We start from the raw sequence: 23,722 nt of genomic DNA on the forward strand, positions 1-23,722 counted from the left end.
GTTTTCTGCTATTCGAAATATACCAGGCTTCACCTAGTAATCTTCCTTTTTTTGTATGCTCCTTATTGATTAGTTTATATTTTGTTTCTTCGCTCAGTGATTTTATCAGCTGTTTTTAAAATTTATTGAAACCCTTAAGCGATACTTCAGTTGGGAAAAATACTTCAAGGAAAGGAATAAATGCAAAGCCCTGAATTCTGTAGGGAAATAATAAATAAAATTATTTTTTGAGTAAATACAATCATGGAGTTTTATAATATGCCTTGCTTTGTTCTTATATTTTGCTAAAACAATAAGAAAGATTTTCAACAATTATTGGTTATGGATCAGCTAGTTACAATGTTGGCAACTGTTCACCTTTAGTCGGCAATGGACGACCTTTGGTGGGTGATATGGAAAAAATGAGGTGAAACCTTCAGGAGAAAACGCTCGAAACGAAAGTGACATGCCGATGTCACGAGAGATGTGAATCCGGTGTCGGTACGAGTCCTGTTGGTGTAGTAATAAATATAAGCTGTTACCGACCATTGTAATACATTTGTAAGTCGAGTTTCTAGTTGTCGTTGGTTGGCGAATGATAGATGTTCTTCTGAGAGGTAGATAGCAGATCATCTAGATGATCAACAAAGAACTGATGCCACTCCGTGATGTAGCGTTCGACAAGTTCTGTATCACTTCCGTAGTAAAAGTTGCATGTCAAGATGCTATTAATTGAAATAGATTTTATTCATCGTAACTTTAGTGTTTTCAATTTGTATTAATTTATTTCCTTACTCTGAACAAAATTATACTATTTGAGTGTAGGCTGTCATTGTTATTTTCTTGAATTGGGAGTGTTACTGTACTTTTTTTTTATTACCAGATCGGACTGCTGGACCTCACATGGTTAATGTACATTAATGTTAAGATGTTCATTTTTTACTTACAATTAATTATGGCGGGGGGAGGTTATAGTCTCATATAAAGGCACCCCTATATGCCATGTTATAAATAAAACAAAAAATTAAGATAAAATAAATGGATTAAAATAATAATTCTTAATAAATGATAAAAGTGATAATAATGACAAAAACAATGACATTTATGAATTTAACAATAAAATAATTGACTTCTAAGGGCAAAAATAAAAAAATTAATTTAAGAAAAATATAAAAAAGAAAAAAGAAAAAGAAAATTTTAGAGTGACAATAACAGAATTGATAAATATAGAGCTTATAACAGGATGTCTTGTAGCAGCCTGGGCTTCAGTCTTCGGGTTGTGGTTGGGTTTCCCAAGTTGTAGGTCACTGCAACTTTAACGGAGTGGAACTTTATGAACCTTTTTTTAATGTAATTCTATATTATCTCCATTTGTAATTCACGGATGTACTGTTGTGATTCATTCATATAAAAATAGATAATCTGTTTTAATATATATCAAATAAAGAAAGAAATTTATTTTAATATTTTAGGGTTCATTTACTGAATGAGTTGTGCGTTTATTTAATGAGTTGAAGTAAATAACTCTTCGATATTAACATATCATACTATGCATAAAATAATACAATAATTCACCGACAAAAAAATATTCAAAGCAATTACCTCAACATGATTATTTCCTCATATTTCAAATTTTATAAATAATCTGGTTTCCTTATTTAGTTTTATGCATATAAAAATAATCAGCATCAAGTGTTGTTTACATGAAGTTTTATTATATTGAGAGTTTTCCTTTTTTTATTTATGAAATTTTATTTATTACATTATTTAAAATTAACAGACAGCAATAATAACTATTGTTACCTTTATAAACGTAAAACTAAATGAGGAGATGAAATTAATTATAAAATTTGAAATGTGAGGAAATAATCATGTTACGGTAATTGTTTTAAATAAAATTTTGTTCTTGAATTATTGTATTTTTGTATGCATGATATGTGTCAATTTGTACCTGGTAGATAGGGCCTGAAACGTTACAACTAATAAATTTAAAATAAAAGTTAACAAGGAAGAGTTATTCACTCCAACTCATTAAATATTATCTATTCTTTTCGTATGTGATTTTTTAACTAATCCTACCAGAGTATATGATTTATATATAGAAATGTTTTGGATAAACCTTTTTTTACACACGTATGCTCTGGTCACATGCTTTTTTTTTTTTAATAGGGCGGACATTTCGATTCTTTGTTTGAAATGTTTATTATATTAATTGTTTATCATTAATAATAGCCATATCATTTTAAAAACTTAAAAGCTTAGGTTCTACTTTTTTTTCTCTAAAGATCAGTATTGAATTTCATATTTTGTTTTTATCTCTTAATTGATTTCAGGTAAATTATTACTAATTATTTTGTTTTCAAAATTATTAACAAAAGTAAACATATAATCTTTAATCAAGACATAAGTTGTTGTAAGGTGTCTTTTTTTTTTTTCAACGCCCTCAAAGTAAACTATGCAATAGGATTCGGTTTGAAGGTGAAGGAGGAGGTGGAGAATACAAAATAACAACAGAGAGTAATTGAGCATATTTATATACACAAAAAGAGGGTATTAAGAGTGTGTGGGGTATCTGACTAAGCTATTGTGTTCTGTTGCTTGTGTAGGCCCCCAAGGCTTCCGTACCATCCGATATTCCGCGACCTACGTTCGTGCATAGATCTGCATTGTCGATTAATTTTTGAATTTTTCAAAACCAAAAACTCTTTAAAATCATCAGTTTTTTTTACTATTTTATTGTTTTTTTTTATTAACCATAGAATGGGCCAGCTGTAACATTGTAACTATAACAAAAACGCCTTTGAAACCTCTTCGTGTGATGCATTTATAAAACAATCTTTTTTATTTATCTACGTCACGTTCTATCAGCTGGGACTTAAACCTGTTGGTTCAGCACTGATTTCAATTTACCTGACATCATCAGCTTCTTAACAAGACAAGACTAAATCTTCGAGATATTCCAACACCGGTATCTTTCCGCTTTGTCGAACTTTAGGTCAGAACTAAATTTATTTGCAGTCGATAAATAAGACCCATCTGTTTAAATCTCGAGTCAACTCAAATTTTTCGGAATAAAAATCTCATATTTGGGTTCCTGAATATTAATATTTGAACTTTTGTAAATATTCGAATATCTTTGTCTTAATTTTAAGACCTTTTAACTACAGTTACATTAAAATAAAATTTTGAACTTGAAATATTTAGAATCTGTTATAGTTTTACTAACCGAAGCACTGGTGAGTTTTCAGAGAACATTTTTGGTTCTTAAAACTACCAACTTAACTTTAAACATATCACTTATTATTTACTTTATTTTTGACTAGGGTTGAATATGTTCAATTAATATTGGATATTCATGTCCAGTGTTTAGAATTTCAGAGGATATTTAAGTTATTAGAATTATATTTAATGTACGTTTTTGTTTCTTTATTTTTTAAAAATATAAATGTAGGGTACGAAAATTTAAAGAGTTTCATTCAATTTTATTTTGTACATCTTTCAGTTGGATTTCTTCAAATTTGATTCATTCAAAATCTGAATACTTGCTTAATGACTTGCTCATATTTTTTCACATTGGTTTTTAAACTCATACTTTAGTGGTTTACTCATCAGGTTTGTGGACAGCGCGGCTTTGTCGGGTGTTTCTTCTACTAATTCCTGTTGCGTCTTCACCGCAGTCTTTTCTCGGTTGGTTGGCTGCGCGCATCTTGCTGAGGTCGATGGTGTTCCTTGTTACCACCTTTTATTCCCTTGAGTAATCTCTAGTTTTTCAATATATCCTCTAAATTTCAGCTTTAAGGAATCAGTTACAATAGCCTTCACTGCCCATGATACTGCAAGTTTTCTTGTCAGTTTGAATTAACTAGTATTTCACCATATACCAATTACTCATAATTGTGAGTAATTACTTGGAAGGACATTCCTAATCACGCAACAGAGTAATCTATGTGATCTTTGAGGATGCAAAGTGGGACCTCTACCAAGAATTGCACCTTTCTCCTGTTTAACGAGAACCATTAGAATCGAATAATATTTACAATGAGCCAAATATTGATATTTCATTTGTTGAAATGAATAAATAAAATATTAATTAATTAATTTAATAGAAGTAGGATAGATTAATGGGTAAGCCTCTGCAATTCCGGATTCCAACCCTGCTCGTGGCTAAAAGTAACAAGCTGACAAACCTGGTGGTTGTTCGTAAATGCAGACCCATGATTCCTTTTTATCAAAGTAAGTCAGAGAAACAGTACTTTATTAGTAATAACTGAACAAAAGAACCTTCATGGATGATGGTGGTTTACTTCCTTTTCTGCTGAGAAAGCCGATTTGCAATTATTTGATGGAAAGTTGTGTTACATAATAAAAATAATTTATATTAATGCTTGTAGTAATATTTTCGATTAATAATTATTATTTATTTACATTTCTACGGAATCTCATTACCTGTATATTCATTTAACTTTCTACGGACTGTTTTTAAGTAAATGTCCATGAACTATTGAGCGAACAAGAGACATCATAGTCGCCTTCATGGATATGGCAAGCCTTGGTTATTGTGTATGGGATGTCTTAAAGGATTTTTTCAGATCTCCGTGCTTAATAGTGATAAACTCCTGCAATAATAATTGTTCTTTAACAGTTTTTAACTACAGCGTCTAATTGCCAATACGTGACCAAACATTGACTCTATTCAAACATTGAAACAATAAATTTAAAAAGTTGTAACTACCAATATTATATGCTAAAAATCGTGGAAGATAAAAATGAATTCTTCCCATTGCATTAAAACTTTCCGTAACAGAACTTCAGGCCGAAGCTCTGGTACATATTTCAGGAATGGAAGACTTAGCTCCTGACAAAGTTAGAACTTTCCGTTATTCAGTCTGACAAAGAAGTCTTACAGTTTTACTTGCTTTGTATATTTGAGACACGAGGAATGTTTTGAAAGAGAGGATCTTCAACAATTTTTCCTTATAAATAATCTCGTTTACAATTCTCTTATTTGACAGAGTTTAGATTTGAATATTATTATTATACAATAATCTTCATTAATTAAGAATCAATAATTTGGAATGCTTCTAATGATTATTTAAAGAACAAAATCTATATTTATATTTTCACATCCAAAATCCTAAAACTCACTTTTTTTTTATTGGCAGCATTAATATCATAACAATTAATCCTTTACGAATAGAAAGTATAAATTCATAAAAATTCAGAGTTCTAGGATAGTAGAGTAATTCACTATTTACTAAGTATTTCGCGACAAAGGTTTGTAAAATATGAATTATTTTGATACTTCATTTCAAATAATTTTCTCATCGTTATGAATTATTTTCAATCTTCAATGTTGTCTTTCGGTTACTTGGTACCCATACGTACCGCTACTAGCGCTGTCTGAGGAGGGAGGTTACCCTTGGCATTGCCGGTTTGGGATCGAAGTGGCTGCATGTCCAATATCGGATACGGAGTGGAATATTCCTAGCATATGATAGTACAAGGGCCGGGAAGAAAAAAATTCAGTTATTTCACCCCAATGTTTGATTACTTTAATGAAAACTATGTATAATTACTAGTCAAAGTGGACGAGTCTGCCAAGTATAGGTAAGGAATAAAAAATGGCGGTTGTTTCAAAACATTAACTTTTCATTCGGAGAACTATATCTTAAAAACTACCAATAACACTAGAAAACCTAAAAGAACATTATTCAAAGGAGAGTAAATTTACTAAAATATCAGACATAATAGAGCTATTTACGTCCAATAGTTCTCGAGATATAGCTTTTTAAAAAGCAACATTTCTTAAAAATCTACTTACTAAGCTTTTAGTTATTGTATTGAACATGATTATTATCCTTCAAAACCCCTGGACCTATTAATTAATGATCATACAGTACAATGTCAATATAACATGCTGAGTGCTTTAAAATCATTGGGCCAGTTTCTTTTAGTCTGCTATGAAACTTTTGTTCTTTAAAATAATATCAAAGGTTTACCATTGTGATACAATTTTTTTAAATTATTATTATAAGCGTATAATAGCTATAATTAATTTTAAAAACATAAAAACCTTGGATAGAAATTTCATAAATAATGTTTAAATAAGACAAGCTGGACTCTTTAACCTGTTTCTGTCATAAATTGATTTTTTGCTCATTTCTCTAGATATGTGCACTCATATCTTTTAAAAATGGGACCAGATAAAAATTAATAAATTTTGTTTCTATGCAGTCAAACATGAGGATTTGGAGAACTCTACAAGTATGTTACAAAATAATATATGTCGCTAAGGCTTGCCTGGCAATGCTAAATGTAGCTTGTGTGACTTAGGACATATCGCTGCTTTGCTTTACTAGTAACTCAACTAATAAAAAAAAAACTTATTTTGAATTAGACGTATTCCAAAGATAGTACCATATACTTAGGTTCGTCCTACTGACTGTCCCTGACCTATTAGCCCTATCACAATTTAACCCCCGTCTACGATATAATATCCGGAATAGGTCCGAGTAAAGTATAAAAAAAAAAATATTTGTTTTAGCCAGGTGTGACACTATTAAAGCAAAGCAGCAATAATATTTTTGACCCATATACAAATTTTCTGTTTTATTTTCAAACATTGCTGTCAGGAATGAATCCACACAATTTTTAAGGGGAGAGAAATCAGCATTGTGTACATTTTTTTATATACCAAACAATATATTTTTGTTTCATGTTATTTTAAAATGAACCATACATTTTATTTTGTTTTATTAGTTTTGTTCTCTTCATGAGTTGTTTGCACGAAACTGTTGTACATAATTCGGTTTGATACTGCCGCTCTTAGTGCATGGATGTTTTTGTTTTTGCTTGTATTGTTTTAATAAATTAGTCAAAATTGTAAAGCATGTATCCAAATTATGAATGGTGTATTAGATAGATTACGGAATAGAGAAAGGTAGAGTAGAAAAGTGGAATAGTGACCAGTCGAAATGAAACTTTGTCCTAACTGAGAATTATTAGCCAAAGTTCGGACTAACTTTAACTTTAAACCTCCTCCATCATGATTACAAATAATTATTGAGGAATACATATTCTTAACATTAAGAATCTATATTCATTTAGAGAAAAGTAAACATGTCAGTTTTTGAGCAAGTATGTCAAACCGAAAGAGAGACCTCACACAGTTCCCTATCTTCGTCCAATAATTTTTAATTGGGAAATAAATGAAAACTTTTTTAATTTAAATTTTGTGTAAAAAATTTCTAAAAGCTCTAAAATCCCTTCAGGATTGGTCCAAGGCATAGTTTTCTATATCTCTGGATAAAGTAACTGCTCTTCAGGACGCTATGTGAATTTACTGGACAGGAATTTGAGCTGATTTTTCTCTCCCATTAGTAATTTACTTATTGTTTTCAAAAAAGAATGGAGCTCCTTTTAATCCTATACAATTGATGTTATTAAACCAACAATGGAGGAAGTAAAGTTTGAGTCATTATGGAAAATTAAAGTTTAAAGTAGATTTACCTAAATCATGTAACCATATTACACATATAATGTTCATAATATTAGCAACTTTATAAAAGGATTCACTTTTTCAAAGGCAAACTCTATACCTCTGTGTAAAGCTCAACAGCTGAATAATTATGTTTTCTTGTGCTCAACAGAGATATTTAAATATATGAAATATTTAGGAACGGAATAATAATTAAATAGTAGGAATAAAATTCAAACCTATTTGGAGTATATTTAAACATAAATAAGGTAAAATAAAATTTAAAATATTTGACTTACAAAAGAAGCTATAAATGAAAAAAGAAAAAGAAAAGAGGAATTTCTGTATAGTTTTTAGCCCTGATAAAATTTGTTACTAGCATAATAGTGCATTATTTAAAAAAGTAAGAATAAAAATTTGATTAAGAAAATATATTTTTATTAAATAGCCTATTATGATTATTTAATTCAAATTTATCACCAATAAATTTAAAATAAGTCTTGTTAGTGATTTTTTTTGTTACATTTGCTGAGATGATGTAATTATTTTATTACAATCTTTACCTTTTTTCTTTCATGTTATCAGTTTATAATATGTCGAATATTTTATTTTAATATTAATATTCTCAATTAAGTAAATAATTTATTTCAAAAATAATTTTATAGTAAATTTTCAACGTTCTTCGAAAGTGGTGTGAGGCAAATAAATATTTTTTATTTATTATATTCCATTTTTAAGTAAAACTCCAATGAAACGAACAAAAAAACATGTGACTATTAAGCATTATTTATCTTTAACTAAAACATAATTGAAGTTGTGACGTATCATTCATTTTTAATTCATCTAATAGAGGATCTGTTTTTAGGCTTAGAGTTTTTTTTAGTCTCACATGACCAAGTAATCCATTTTTTCATCCCTATTGTGCCACAGCTATTAAAAATATTTAAATATTGTTAAATATTAAATATTGTATTTAAAGATTGAAGCTAGTGCGAATAGCAATGGAACTAATGTACTCAGTGATATGTAATACTATTTATTGCAAAACTTTGTTTAAGTGCATGACAATGTGACTTGATTGAAAATACTTCAAATAATTTTAGTAGTATTTTCCCTGAGTTTTTTTATTTTCTCAATGAATAATATATGTTGTAATTACTTTTCCTGCTTCTACAGGCAAGACTCTGGGTGCAAGTGGTCAGAGAGCTGAGGCGAGGGGTGCAGCTGAAGAAGGTATGCTACACCCGGAAGCCGATCGAGTTCGAGCTGACGCCCTACGAGATCCTGATGGACGACATCCGATCCAGGAGGTACAAGCTCAACAAAGTCATGGTCGATGGTAACATACCGCACAAAGTCAAGAAGGACGCCCACGCGGTCATCCTCGAATTTATCAGGTCTCGCCCGCCGTTGCGCAAGGTAAGTCCTAGAAGTAGGGCTGTATCTAGAGTATTGTCTAGCTGGAGAGGTTTGAGTTGCTCCATACTTGGTAATGTTTAGAGCCTATAAATTAAGTAGATAGTTCATCAATAATAACTGCTCCTAGATTCATATAACTACTTAAAATTATGATTATTGTTATAAAATTTCGATTTATTCCTTATTATCTGTAATGCTCAGTCACAAGTGTATACGGAGCTGTCTCCTTAGTTCTTGTGACAGATTAGCTTTTGCATTCTGATCTAGACCTACATGGATAGGTTAAAACGTCCGCTGTCGAAATCAATATTAGATAAAATATTAATATTATATATTTATATGTTTTGTTTTTGAGTTTACTATATCGTTAGCTGATCCTCAACAATAAATAATATTCAGGGTTATGTTTTATCAAAGGAGCAAAACATGCTACAGTTTAATGAGACTGGCTTTAGTTAGTATATTATTTAACCAAAAATTAATAATAATTTAACCAAAAAATAATAATAATTTAAAGAATCAAACTGATGAGAGCCTGATAAATGACATATCATTTAGTATTCATTTTTGAATTGATGATTTAATTTATAATTAATATTTATTATCAAATTGAATTTACTTAATTCATGAGTTTTATTGTATTTCTAATAGTTACCTATCTCTGTTGTCTTATTTTTTAATTATAGTATGGAAATATATTACATCTCACCCTAATTAGTCTTATATTTTATATCCAATGGGAAACCAATATTGTCTAAGACTTATTTAAAGCTTACATTAAAAAATATTCAATGTTTTTATTGTTCTTGAATAATTAATCTTCTGATTTAATTGAAATTTATTATTTATTTTAAAACTGAGTTTAGTAACTGTGGAGTTATCAACTATGCGAACTGTTTGAAGTTTTAGAAGACAGATTCAATTTCCTATTTGCTGTATTCATTTCGGTCCATATTTCTATAAAATCCTGATATTGTTAAAAATATAAATCTAGAAATCATAGTCGGAAACTTGCAGGTTTTCCTGAACTTTAAAAAATAATTCATCGTTAAAGCCCTGGTTGGAACATATTTCTAACTCATTTTTGGTTATTTCTGTAGCATTTTAATGTTGGCCGTAATGCAAATATTTACATTCTTCTTGATAAAGAGTAAAAATATTTTTTATAAACCTATGAAATAATAATTAAAGTATTACCATATATTGTATTATATAGATTCACCTATGCAATAAGTAACTAACCAATGTTTTTATGAAATTATATTTTATTACCTATACCTTTTTTAGAATTTTCATTACTCAGTATAAACCTAAGGCAAAATGTTTCTCTGTATCTCTATATGGAGATATGGAGCCATTGATTTTTTGAAAATGTATTGATATAGCATGTAGTAACATTAATATAGATCGATATAGATTAATCGATATAAATTGTGACAAAATTAAGTATTGGTTGCTTCCTTATTTCATATATTTGATTGCAATAGATTAAAATATAAAAACAATCATTTTTCTTTTCAATTATTTTAAGGCCACGAAAAAGTAATTGTAATTTAATTCTCTAATTATCTGTCCCTCGTTCCATTAAAAAAAAAAGTGATTGCTAGAAGGAAGTTCTTACTTTTATGGTTACTTTGTCATTATGTTCTTGGGGTTTACTACCACTAGGAATTGAAAATAATTAAAAATAAAGAAATTGAGGTCACTTTCGCACTATTTTTATGATTTCTTTTGTGGACAATAAGGCATGTGAGGATTGGCACATTTGACTTGGAATGAGAGGTAATGAGCTAAGTTTATTTAAGTCCGTACAAAACTGATCAAACAGATGCTTTAGCTACCAAGAACAAATGATGTGTTGATCTTTCTAAGGATAGGCCATTGAAGACAAATATGTACCTTATAACGAGGTAGAAACCGCCTTAGTGTATAATTAGTGTGTATATGATATACATATGCCCCTGTCCAGGATGATATAGAGCTAAAATCCGTCAGAATTAGTAAATAATTAAAAAAAGAATTAAGTTATCGGAACGCATTTTATTATTTATTAACTGTTTATAATTCTCCAGAAATGATGAAATACTTAATCCTTTTACGACCACTTCCTGATATTTGCCCTAAATATGTTAATGTTTTACATCCTTCTAATTACCTTGGCTTTTAGTGCTGAAGATTGTTAATTTTTTTCATTAAACTACTCCTACCTCCTACTCCTGGGGACAACTCAAACCTAATCCAGCTCTAGTTTATACGCAAGGGAAAACAAATAAATAAATTCCATTGCCGTTTGCAGAAAACAGTAATGAACGATATAAAAGTGGAAGAAAGTAGAGAAAATGAACCCTCACGAAGATAGATGAGGCCTTGAGTTACGAAAGGATTACTCGGAACAGATGACATAAATCGGGCCTAATACCGACCAAATTATCGGGTAGAGATAATCTGTTGCTTGCGTAAGAGTTCATCTTCAGCCATTACTGAAGGGCTTGGTACCTTGCTTATGCAAAGCTTTTCCCTCCATCTGATCCGGATCAGTAAACCATATCTGTGCTGTCTTGATAACTTACGAGGTATGGATATATCTTCATCACTACAGTTATTGTTATTTAATTATTACCGAAAAGAATTAACGTAGATATAAAATAAACATAAACATAACTTATTAAAGTACGCCTTTTCGAAGCTAATAGGTTCGAATTCTGGGATTAATACATTCTATCGATTAAACTATTAAATCACATTATATTTAAGCAATAAATCTGTTAGATGCACTGTATAACATTCATTTATAATCCTACTTTAAGATGAAATTAATCCTTTCAAGTTTCAAACAGTAATTCCTATATTATTCATAATGGCAAAACACCTTATATATGCTTCATTGATTTAAAAGTTGAATTTTGTCAAAACAAAAACTGAAACAAGAAAACATTTATATCCCCCCTGTATTCAATTATCTTTGTTTTGATCAAGTTAAATGAAAGAAAAATCATGTAAGTCTGTTGGACAAAACGTAGAAGTAATAGTGATGAAATCATGTTGGTCACTTTTTAACCCAATTAATAGATTGAAAAATATAATTATAAGAAGTCATTAAAATGTTTCCCATATATAACACAAAAAAAGTCAAGACTTTAGCTTCGGCTTCCTTTTATTTTCTTTGTTGCTTTGACTTGATGTACTTGATTAAGTAAATGTGCTTAAGTAAAGTATTTCTCATGATGATAATTTAGATTCAAAATTTACAAATATATATTTATTTTCTTTATTGTGTATTTTTAAAGATTAAAACCTGTAGAGTTTTTTAAAATGGAAAATAAATAAAATTGATGTATCCATTGACTTCATGATGCGAGATAAATCGGAATTGGTGGTGGCAACGCTGGTCAATTCTAGCAGGACAATTTTATATTGTATTAGGAGCTTAGGAGGTTGCAGGAGCTTAACTATCCCGGCAGTGAGCTCTCATTATCTATTTTTTCTCCTATTGCAATATAAAAAAATTGTCTACTAGAACTGAACAAGTAAATGACTATTCTCTTCTAATTATTATTCTTGAACTAATGTTTTCGGCCTTAAGCTATAAGAATCATTATTAATAAAATTTCAGTATATTATTTCATTTTCAGAACTTTTGCTTCTGTCGGCCAGTTCCAAGACCGCCACAATTAATTTCTTTCTTTACTTTATTTTGGGTTGATTTTAAAGGTTAATACTAGAAATGATAAACCAAAAATTTCATTCATATATAAATTATGTACCTGGGTAAAAGAAGAGCTAATGTTTTGAGTTTTGCCAATTTTGTGTTTTTGCCATTTATTAGTTCGAAAACGTGAAAATTATAAATTAAATTAAGACCAATGTCTTAAATCTACAGTAAAATAATAGCCAATATGCCCTGAAGTAACTTTCTCGTTAACGAATAAAGTGGACATTGACCCTTCTTTTGTTAGGTACAGAATTAGATATCTATATTCTGTAGGACACCGAAAACATTATTTATAAATACTTATTACAATAGCTTACTATTAATAATAGTCTGTGGCCATTTTTTTTATTAATATTTATCCCGGTTAAAACCAGTATTGAAAAATAAAATGATTTAAGCTATAATGGTAATGGTTTTGTAATCATGGCTTTTTGTTTTAAATTTAGTTGTGAACAATTGTGCGTCCTCGATGTCTTTTTTCTTTAACTTTCATTTCTTTTTAATTCAGAGTTCTGTTAGATAAAATTGATTTTTGACTGGTTTCAAATTGAAAGGGTAAGTGGATAAATGGGCTGTCTAATATTCATTGATTTTTTGAATCTTTAGTGTGGATGAAGGGAGTAGGTGCCTATCTACCTAGTGTAAGGTACTCTAACCTCAAAATCGAAATAATGATTGAGATACCTAGATGTAGAAGTGCTTTGTACTCATAACAAGCCCCAACAAGAAAAAATTAATCTTATTTTCTTAAAATTTACTATTCGTAACATAACCCCTTCATTCACCTTACCCCTTCAATTATGATCAGTATAGAGATAGTTTGCCAGTTGGATGATATCCTTGAATTGTTGTTATGAAGGGTACCCCAATACCTCATTGATCTAGACACTCCCTGGACATCCACACTTGCAGTTCTCGACGTTTGGAGTTCGAGATTCCTGGACACGACTTGTTTCCCTCTGCATCTGGGTCATAAGTAATAAGCCTCTTCTCATTTTTGTTCACATTGGCCTGAGTACCTTCTGGAAAATGTTTCATGTCCTTTAGTGTGGCCATTGGTTGGTAGGAATTGTCTGGGAATAGGAAATTGGTTGGAAGGATAGTCGCGGTGTATTCGTAAGGCCGTTCATATGCGGGTTTTATATAAGTACCACTCCTCATGTCTTCACTGGTAAAAGTTTATTTCAATTCAAAACCTGAAATTTATCATAAATTTTAAAATATTCTATAAGAGTCATATTTTTGTTATTTCTTAAAATTTACATCTGTATTTAAACTAAAATATTTCAAGTAGATATTTAGATCCTAATTCTACCATCAAAACTGTTTAAGGTACATTTTTAGAAACTAGAATCAATGGTTACTTAATACAATAATATTAAAAAATGTTCGTTTCGCTTATGTTTTCTATATTTATCTTCTGTCAAAAGCACCGACTGCTTTTTTTAAATGTTACATTGATTATCGTTAATATTTAGATCGATTTTCACTAGTGGTCTAGATGCAATTCTTCAGAATGCATACATTTTGATGTTGATTTATGAAAAACAATCCATCTTAAATATAGTTGTTAGATCCTCATTCATAAACTAATTAAAAACTGCAGTAATGAGCTATTTAAATCGAACGTTCCTAAGACAAAGGGAATGATAATCGAAACGTTTTGTCTTCAGGAGTAAACAAATAATGCAGTGCCGTTGCATAACACAAATAATTGTCGTGGATCACCAAATTACATCATTTTGTCAATCAACTATTGAGGAATGCGTAACGTTGATAAATATGGATTAGCTATTGTAGTCTCCTACTGAAATGTATAAATGAATAAACCTTTTGATTTTATACTTATTTACATTTATTCTAATCCGTAGATTATTTTTATCACCTTGATGATTTGTAGTGGTAAAAACTTTTCCGAATTACATGTTGTACAAAAAACAATAAAAATTAATATTCGTTATTATTATCTTTGTTTAATATCACTGATCAGCCGTTTATTTAAAACAGACATCATTTTGAAATTCATATATCATATATCGTTTGCATTTTAATACCATTATGATGTTCCTTTTTAAATAAAATAATCCTTAAGACGTTTTGATAAATTTCTGTAGTTACCATTTGTTGAAAAATTCAGCAATGTATTTCATCAATGTTTGCATAATTTTTTTTTGTTGCAGGAATAAATTTCACACTGCTTTATTCATCCTTTCTAATGTGTTGCAGAATTTCCTCTTTGTAACTTAATGAAAATAATTCAAACAATTTTTACAAGTTGGATTTTAAAAAAAAAATGTATGTACCATCTTTCTGACTATTGGTGTCATACGGTGGGGAGAGAATTATTCTATAGATTACGACTCTATAGTCTATAGTCGTCTGTTCTAACCAGAGTGGGAAGGCTAAGTTTTCATTCCGTGGGGCCTCTAAGAAATAAATAATATCTCAGAATTAGAATTTAAGTTTGCCTTAGCGCTCTATTCAGCACCGGCCATTATTTATATTTTTTCACAAACTTGGGATGTATTGTATAAGTATGTATTGATACCATAAATTAAGCTTAATCAAGTCCAGATAACAAAATATTTACATAATTTTGGTTGGCCTCATAATTTTCGTTTAGCTGTGTAAATTATTTTTACTAATCTTTATTATTTTCAGACGTCGGTACAAATCTCTTAAGGATACTTCATAACGGTTTAGAAGTTAGTTGACAAAAAAAAAAATACAACAGTTAATTAAAAATCTCTTTTTTTGTACTCTATCAAACAGTAGAAATGAGATATCTTCATTTTACATTTGTGTATTTTTTAGCGATTAACGCAAAAATAAATCCTGTACCTCAAAATGTGTAAATATTTGGTTTAATTATAGTATTAAAATAAGGTATTACATAAATGTCCTAATCTCATATCTTTTTATTTTTTTAATTTCTTTCTAAGTTTTGTTCCTTTTCTGTTATATTCTAAATCATTATTTTTCTTGAAATAACATATTCCTATTGTAATGAAAGAAATATATTCTAGCAGAAGTGTGAATGAGTGAACCTCATCATATATGAGCTTAGAGAATTCTACGTTGTTACATTTATGGTGGGTGAGGATGAGAAAAAAAAAAAAAAACTGGAAGAAAATTCCCCTCAGGTCTTTGCTCTAGTAGACATCGAGCTATAATTGCACTTAATTACCCGCCAACTTCCTCTCCCTGGATGGAAGTTTTACTCTTCTCGATGGGTTTTTTATGAAACTGAAAAAGTAGTTACTCCACGAGTGGGTAGCAACAAATGCGCAACTGCCTTTTTAAAAAGTAAAAAAAAAATTAATGAAGCAGAATGCAAATTTAAAAAATTGAATTCCTTAATATTAACTTATGTGGGTGTATTTAACTACACTAATATTTAGCCATGGTATCACCTAGAGCAAACCGTCAAAAAAGGATAAGAAGTTACTTGCAGGGTTCCAGCAAAAGAATGCTTTAGTGATTCCCAAATTCCTCTTTATATATCAATCGATTAAGCTGATCAACTCGGTGGAATATATAAAGATCTACCGGAAAAAATTATGTCTGTTACTTACAAATAAAATGATGCTGTTAGGAAAATATTAATGCAAAATTATTTTTGATAACGTCGTAGATTGCAAAAAGCCTTTGTTCAGATCAACAAACCATTTCGGAGCATATTCTGAAGCTAAGATTCTTGTAAAAATACTCAAAATGGGTGCTACATCTTTGCACGCCGCTTGAGTGCCAAATACATGCACATTTCTGTGCGAAATGCGAAACAAAATTGATCCGTTCTTGGACCAGATGCTGACTGTATTTGATAAGTGGATTAACTTCGAATCGTTAGTACAGAAGTTGAGCCTGAGTAGGACAATGTTGTAACATTCGAGGACCAGTACATTTTGAGCAGTCAGAGAGGTACTGTTAGAAATTGGATAATTTAAAAACTTCACTCCAAGAAAAGATGCTTTTCATGTTTAATAGCAAGTTATACTGCTTCGTGATATTAGTAGAACACATACTGTTTTTCGGACTCGTCAGAAAGTTGCTGAATTAGGATGGGAAATTCAGCGTATCCACTTATTTTTGTCCTTACAAAATTTGTTTACCGGGAAAAAAATTCAAATAATAAGAAGATACCAGCCAAGAATTTGTTCAGTTTTTCGCCTTGAGGGATAAGGCATTTTTAAAAAATAAAATTTACTATTTATTTGTTGTGAACGTTTTGAGCCACAACATAGGTTCATCAGGGCTGTTGTGATGATTAGAGTTGTAAAGAAGGAACAAAGGGACTGACCGTGTGAAATAAATCTGATAATTAACTTTAATTATTAACTCTTAGGCATTTAGTTAAAATTTGTAATTGTGATATCCTAGTGCTTTTAGAGATAGTTAAGATGAAATAAATTATTGTTCAAAAATGGATATCTCGTCTTCCTATTGGGAGCTCCTATTCCTAGCTCACTTGATTTTTAAGTAAATTAACATTAAATAAGTTAGAACCATAATATTCTAAAATTTGCAAGATTTTATCTTTGGTGGCACTAATTGAAGAAAAACCTGGCGGTCGAATGTGGTTTTTATCAAATCTCCTACTTTCACAACCGGTGGTTTATTATAAGTTAAAAGTAACAGTACTTACAAACTGAATCTCTTAGCGCACACCTATGATACACCGACACCATCGGTCTTCTGTAGGCCTCAGTACCCAACGCATCCTTCCATATCTCAGATGCGTAGAGCAGAATGGATGGGACCACATAGGATATCAACAACCTACAGCTCTTCCTGGGTCCACCAATGTTGGGCATTAAACGTGACAGTGCGGTGGTTACTCTAGCCGCTTTATCACTCACCCGCTGAATATGCTCTCTGAACCGGAGTCTATCATCGATCCTTACCCCGAGGTAAGTAATAGAAGGCTTATCTTAACTGGATCTCTTGCCTACCCGCTCTCAAGGTTATAGTTTCCCTCAATTTCCTGCTACTGACGAGAAGGGCCTCTGTCTTACTGTCTGCTAGTTGCAGCCCTACAGATTGTAGCCAATCTCGAACCGAAGCAATACAATGGTTGGCCTTTAGAATGAGCTCTTCTTTATACTTTGCTTCGGCGACCACCGCGATATCATCAGCAAAGCCCACTATTTCGGAACCCTCTGGTAGACTAAGCCTAAGGACTCCGTCGTACATGGCATTCCACAACACCGGTCCCAGCACTGAACCCTGGGGTACACCACCAGTCACCTTAAACCTTCTCGAGCCGTCCTCTGTCGAACATATCAAGGTCCTATCCTGGAAGTAATCATGAATGATACTCTTGAGGTATTCAGGGACGTTCATTACCAGTAGGGCATCCAGGATGCAGCTCCATCTTGCTGTGTTAAAGGCATTCCTTACATCCATCGTGACAATAGCTGTTTGTGTGGGGGGGGGGAGAGGGAGAGAGAGAGATCAGCTGGTCTGTTCCATGACATCATTCTCCATTCAGCAAACCCATTTAGACTCACAATTTTATGATCGACTCCCATTTTAAATTTTATATCGTTTTAACATACGGAAAAACAAAATATTCCTCCAATTGACACACTTTAACATGTTAAACTAATGATGATAAATATTTCTGTTGCAATTGTTGAATATATAATGATAAATAAATAAACAATCTCCATTATTAGCTTATCTTGTACGATTGGAAAATGTAATTTTTTTTTTAACGACATGGTAGAATTGCTTGCGAGAATTTTCATCAATTAATCATCATTCATTTCATTTGTATCATAGATCATTTATCTTAAATGCGGTTGAGGATCTGTTTGGTTACAGCATCATTAAATTTGTACCGCACCGATTCAGTATTTTAAATATGTTCTTTAAATTCCTAATTTTTTACGATACATTTCTTGTCTTAGTTTTGTTATACCTCTGAGCTCAAACGATGTTCAGGTTACAAACGAAACATTTTTGCCGAAAATAAAATTAATCAAACTTCAGAATTCTTAAATCTTGTGAAAACATTTTCGTAACCTGAGGCAGTTAAAATCAGGCCATTTTAATAAGGGTTAAATGAATAAAATCGGAAAATCATACAACCTTGGTAAGTTTAAATATAGATCTTACGAACTGCTAAAAAATATAAACCAAAAATAAAGAATAACCTGTGAGCAATTATCTAGACAAGTTTTCATATATGACGCAAACTACATAAATAATTTAACGATGATCTTGCAATGAACAGGTGTGGAAAACTTAAAGTTGTTTAAAAATTTTAAAGTTGCATATTTTTTTTTATATTATATCTATCAATATTACAATCTGCCTTTATTTACTATATTTGAGAGCCCTGGAAGCTTAGGGTTTCCAACCACATTCATTTTTCTTCTAGCTTCGATCTCATTTGCTCATAGTCCATAAATGATTTCCCTCCATTAAAGGCTATTGACTCGAGAAATATTCGGGATCATAATAAGTTTTAATTGTTTCATTTTATTTTTCATTAGTTCTGTCCCGCATTTTTATCCGTGTTAAATTTCAAGGATTCTTACCTGTATCATGATGTTTATATGACCTAGTACGTCGTAATAACCAATTAATATCTGAAATTGATGTGGAAAAACAAAAGCCATTTTTTATTCTTTCTACCTATATTTGGCAGACTCATAAATTTTTACTAGTAATTATACATAGTTTTCATTAAAGTAATCAAAAATTGGGGTGAGATGACTGCCTTTTTTTCTTCCCGGCTCTTGTACTATATGATCACTGACCAGTTTCTGTGGGCCTTAGCGTGATGTTATAAACCCTTCCTTCATATACTCTTTACGAATATTCAAATAGTACTAATAATTTTTAAAATTAGCATGTTTAAGCTAACAAATTGTCTAGCTTTATTTATTAGTATAGATTAAAATTTAGGACAAACCTTCATTTTTTAAAATAGTAATTTACATAAATAAATTTATGATAGTTCATACAGATAATTTTTACTGATTAAAGTTTGTGAATTAAAATTGTTAAGATAAATTTTAATTTCTTTTTTTTTTTTAATCAATTATTACATGAAATTGTTGCATCCATTTGTTAGTAAATTATGTTTACTTTTTTTGCCAATGCAAATTTACTATTCTTAATTGTCGCTTAATAAAATTTATAGCAAATGTTGATTTGAATTTAGAAATTGTTATCGTTAATTGCAATAAAAATCAGAGTGATTTAAACAGAAATTAATTATTACAACTTAGCTAGTTCTTTCAATTAGCTAGTTCAATTAAGTATTATCATTTATTAAAATGCATGAGCTTTGGCATTGCATCTGTTTGGGTACAGCACTCAAACAACGGAATTGACTAATAAATGTAAATGCTATTGTGAGTCATTCCGTATTCGAGTAAAACCTATTAGTTAGCTAATATAAAGTTTCTTTTGAAATGACTAGAGGCAAACTAATATTTGTTGTTCTCAAGCTGATTCGATATAAGGATTATGGTGTTCATCACTTGGCCAATATTCTTGGAACATGAAAACTAATACTTCACTGATCGGTATTTAGCGATTTCTTGTCGTAGCGAAAAAAAAATCGAGTGGGATGTGCATCACAATAATTTAACTTATTAAGCCCTAAATACGTCCCCAAGTTTTGTGTAGATTGGTGTGCTCATGTTGAAGCTATCACTATTTTGGTGTTAAAAAAAAATAATCTACAGACCAGGGAAAGTGACATTTGTCAACACAAACTTTTTTATTTTTCCTGTCAAAAATACATCAGTTTAACAAGAGATGACAAAGTCGTATTGCAATTGAGAAAGATCAGACGGTCTTGGCTTTTTATGTTCGAATTAGATGTTTCTTTTTTCTCCTTTTTTAATATTTTGTATTTATCAATTATTGTATTATAATGGATGACAGTGAGAACTAATTTTTTTAAAACTGAATTTGGTGAATGACACAATTCTTCCTTTTTCAACTGCAATAATTTATTTCATATAATCAGCAACAACATTTCGGGAAATATCCCCCATCTTCAGGTTGCTATGAAACCAAATTCAACAAAAACCTATAACATGCGCTTACAAAACTACCAATATATCATGTATACTTCAAAACTATTTTACCTGATAAAATTATCCTATACATATAACAACATCTCCTATATTGTCATTATTGCTAATATTTAATAATATTATTGTCATTTCATAAATCAAAACTCTTTTACTATTAACAGTCATACATTTTTAGGAGAATAATTAACTTCCTGAAGGTTATCATTCATTATGATCACAACCATCTAGACTATAAACACTTATCTCCGACCTCTATTACCAAATAAATTATTTATTATAATGGATGACTGTGAGACTAATTTTTTTAAGTTTATATACATATATCTTATTTGGTAGTGATGTTATATGGCATTTTGAAGAAGAAAATTTCAATCCGAATTTCAGAACTGCGAACTGGCTTAACTACCCCAAATGGTGTCCTTATTTTATCTGTACGGGTGTTACATTCGGAGGAATGATAGTATCGTCCGGGGGTGGATTAGGTATAAGGCTGTAGCCTATGAGCGCACACTGAAATATATACACAGTTAAGAATTTGTTTTATAATATTAAAAAAAAAATGGTGTTATGTGAAAAAAATAAATTGTTTATCTTAAACAATAATGTTTGTCCAACAATACCTCTTTTCCATGATATGTTATTTTTTAAACTTTTTTGTGTTATTCTCTAACCACACCCCAACCATCTTATCCTCCTCTGGTGTTAAGAAGTCATGGAAAATTCTCTTGGAGCTAGGAGTGCCTAATATTTTAATCCGACTCTGGTCGCGTCCCAAAAATTTTTTTTCAGCTGTAAGTGTCTGCTCTTGTATTGTAAACTACGTCCTTAATTTTGCAAATAAAAATTGGTAGATTGCCCCCGTAACAACATACTTGGTATTTAGATGCGGGTAATTGCAATTATGTTTATGCCCTATGTTAGTACAACGTTGAACTTGTAAGTATTAGTGTAATGAGTTATCTACTTTATTATTACTTAATTAGTTGTGGTAAATTGGATTAACCATAACGATCGGAATTTTGTTTTTGTTTTGAAACCATTTTTGTTCAAAAATGAAACATAAAAATCTATTCTTCATTTTTTTTTTCTGCGTTGTCCTTTTCAGAGTCGTATGCTAATGTTTTAAAATTGTGACTAATAATATTTTAACGATCTGATTAACATATCAGTAAGTTAATTTTCAGATAGATTCTATAAATATATTTAACTTTTTATATCCATTTTAATGGCATTTACGTTGTAGATTATATTGTATCTTTTTGGTAGATATTTCATATTATACTGTCTTGTTTGCTTCGCTACTACAGAATGGAATATATACTGCCCCTTGAGACAGCCAATGCTTGAGTTATCAGTATGCAGCTGGCTTTATGCTTGCTGACATTTTGCATTCGTTGCTCATACGATCAAGCTCTTTCTTCCTTGTTCATCAACCAGGTAGGTCCAGTTGTCCTGAGAACCTTCTTCATCAATGTCAACTCGGAAAGTTCGGTTCGTGTTTTCGGATGAATCTTCCAAGTTAAGTAGTTAACTATATCTTAATTTAATCTTTTTATTTAAAACACATCTGCTTTTCTTCGTTAAAAGATATTAGGAACTAGATTGTGTTAAAAAATATCTTATTCGGAGTATGTTTAAATGGTTAGTAAATTCTCCAGTCTCATTATTTGTTAATTAATTAAGTTTAGGTACTTAAAATGTTTAATTGTCTAAATTACGTTTAGATTCATTCAAACCTGTTTATGAAAATCAGCATTTTTATTAAAATATCTATAACGTCTATATCAATAAAGTTTTATAGAATTTTCTTTGTTACTATTGTCTGTATATGTGGCGTAGCATTCCAAATCCTTTCAAGTCCATTGTAAAGTTTTGTATTTATTTTCAGTATAAAATTTTTTAATAAGGTATTAGTTCCTTATGACTGACCAAAAGGATTTAAACCTAAAAACAGTTAAATTAAATGTTATTTAACTGTTTTTGGAATAAGTTATTTTATCACGCGTTACTTTTTTTATTACCAAAACTGATGATTAAAAAAATAAAATTAAAAATTTTCGAATGGAATAGGAATGCTAAGCCAAAATATATAGATAGAGTCTTGGGTTTTTGGTTTAAATAAACAAAAATTATCGATACAGCTTATTAAAGAAAAAAATATTGATTCCTAATTACATATGTGAGTTCAATTATTTTTACAAATAATGAGAAATTTTTATTTTTATTATCTGCTATTGACTCACTATTTGCAGATTTTATCCATGTTTGCCTTGTCTGATAAATTACCTAACTAATCATTCCTCTTCCCTAACACTTCGTAGTTTGAGGAAATGAAATATCATTAGGATATTGACTGGCTGGTTTTTTGATTAGTCAACGGTTATAATTATCATATGCTGAGCCGAACAAATCCGATCAATATTGGCATAGAAGCCGTCTTATGTCATTAAAATACGTCCTACATTTAAGGGCTTACAACTTGGTGTTCTACCTATATCACGATAAAATGATTATATAATGAAGTCCATGTGGTAAATGTTAAATTAAATGTAACCCCATGTAATTGTTTTCGAAACTGTTTTATTGTATTTTTAAACAATATAAATTTTGACGGCAGATATATATTCGACCTTAAAAGCTATTCAGGGAGAGGATAATTGAAGGTTGGGTTTAGAAAACAGTAACAAAAATAAATGATCTTTTTAATATGCCGAAGTTTCGGCCTAAGGTTGTGAGCATCATGTACAGAATTCTAGAACGTAACTTGTAAACGAGAGAGTAAGTAAAAATATATTAATAATTAAATAAATATTTTTGAAAAAATAATTAAATAATAGTTTTTTTTAGTATTATTGGATCACTATAATAATTTCAATAAAAATATTCTATTGCAGTTAAGGAACTGTCTTTAGTGATAAAATATTTCTTATAAAAATTTCAATATATATGATTCTTAGATTTTAAATAAAATAATATATAAATTGCCGTGTACGGGGCTCGGGGTTTCTAAGCCCGATTAGGGGTTCCCCGTACAGGTATTATATTGAAATTTATTCATATATTATTGTATTTATA

General features: G+C 30.3%; 1 protein-coding gene across 1 annotated transcript in view; it reads left to right on the forward strand.

Moving 5' to 3' along the window:
• The window catches only part of LOC106689191 (spire type actin nucleation factor), a gene marked incomplete at its 3' end in the record, with an annotated part of 233,316 nt that overhangs the window by 106,576 nt on the left and 103,018 nt on the right, over positions 1-23,722 (forward strand). The window contains 2 exon segments of the mRNA XM_067051884.1: positions 6,214-6,243; positions 8,633-8,875. Of these exon segments, the coding sequence (XP_066907985.1) occupies positions 6,214-6,243; positions 8,633-8,875 (273 nt within the window).

This window comes from Halyomorpha halys, unplaced genomic scaffold (assembly GCF_000696795.3).
Source record: "Halyomorpha halys isolate HHAL.00 unplaced genomic scaffold, Hhal_1.1 Scaffold1295.1, whole genome shotgun sequence".
In the NCBI taxonomy this organism is placed as follows: Eukaryota; Metazoa; Arthropoda; class Insecta; order Hemiptera; family Pentatomidae; genus Halyomorpha; species Halyomorpha halys.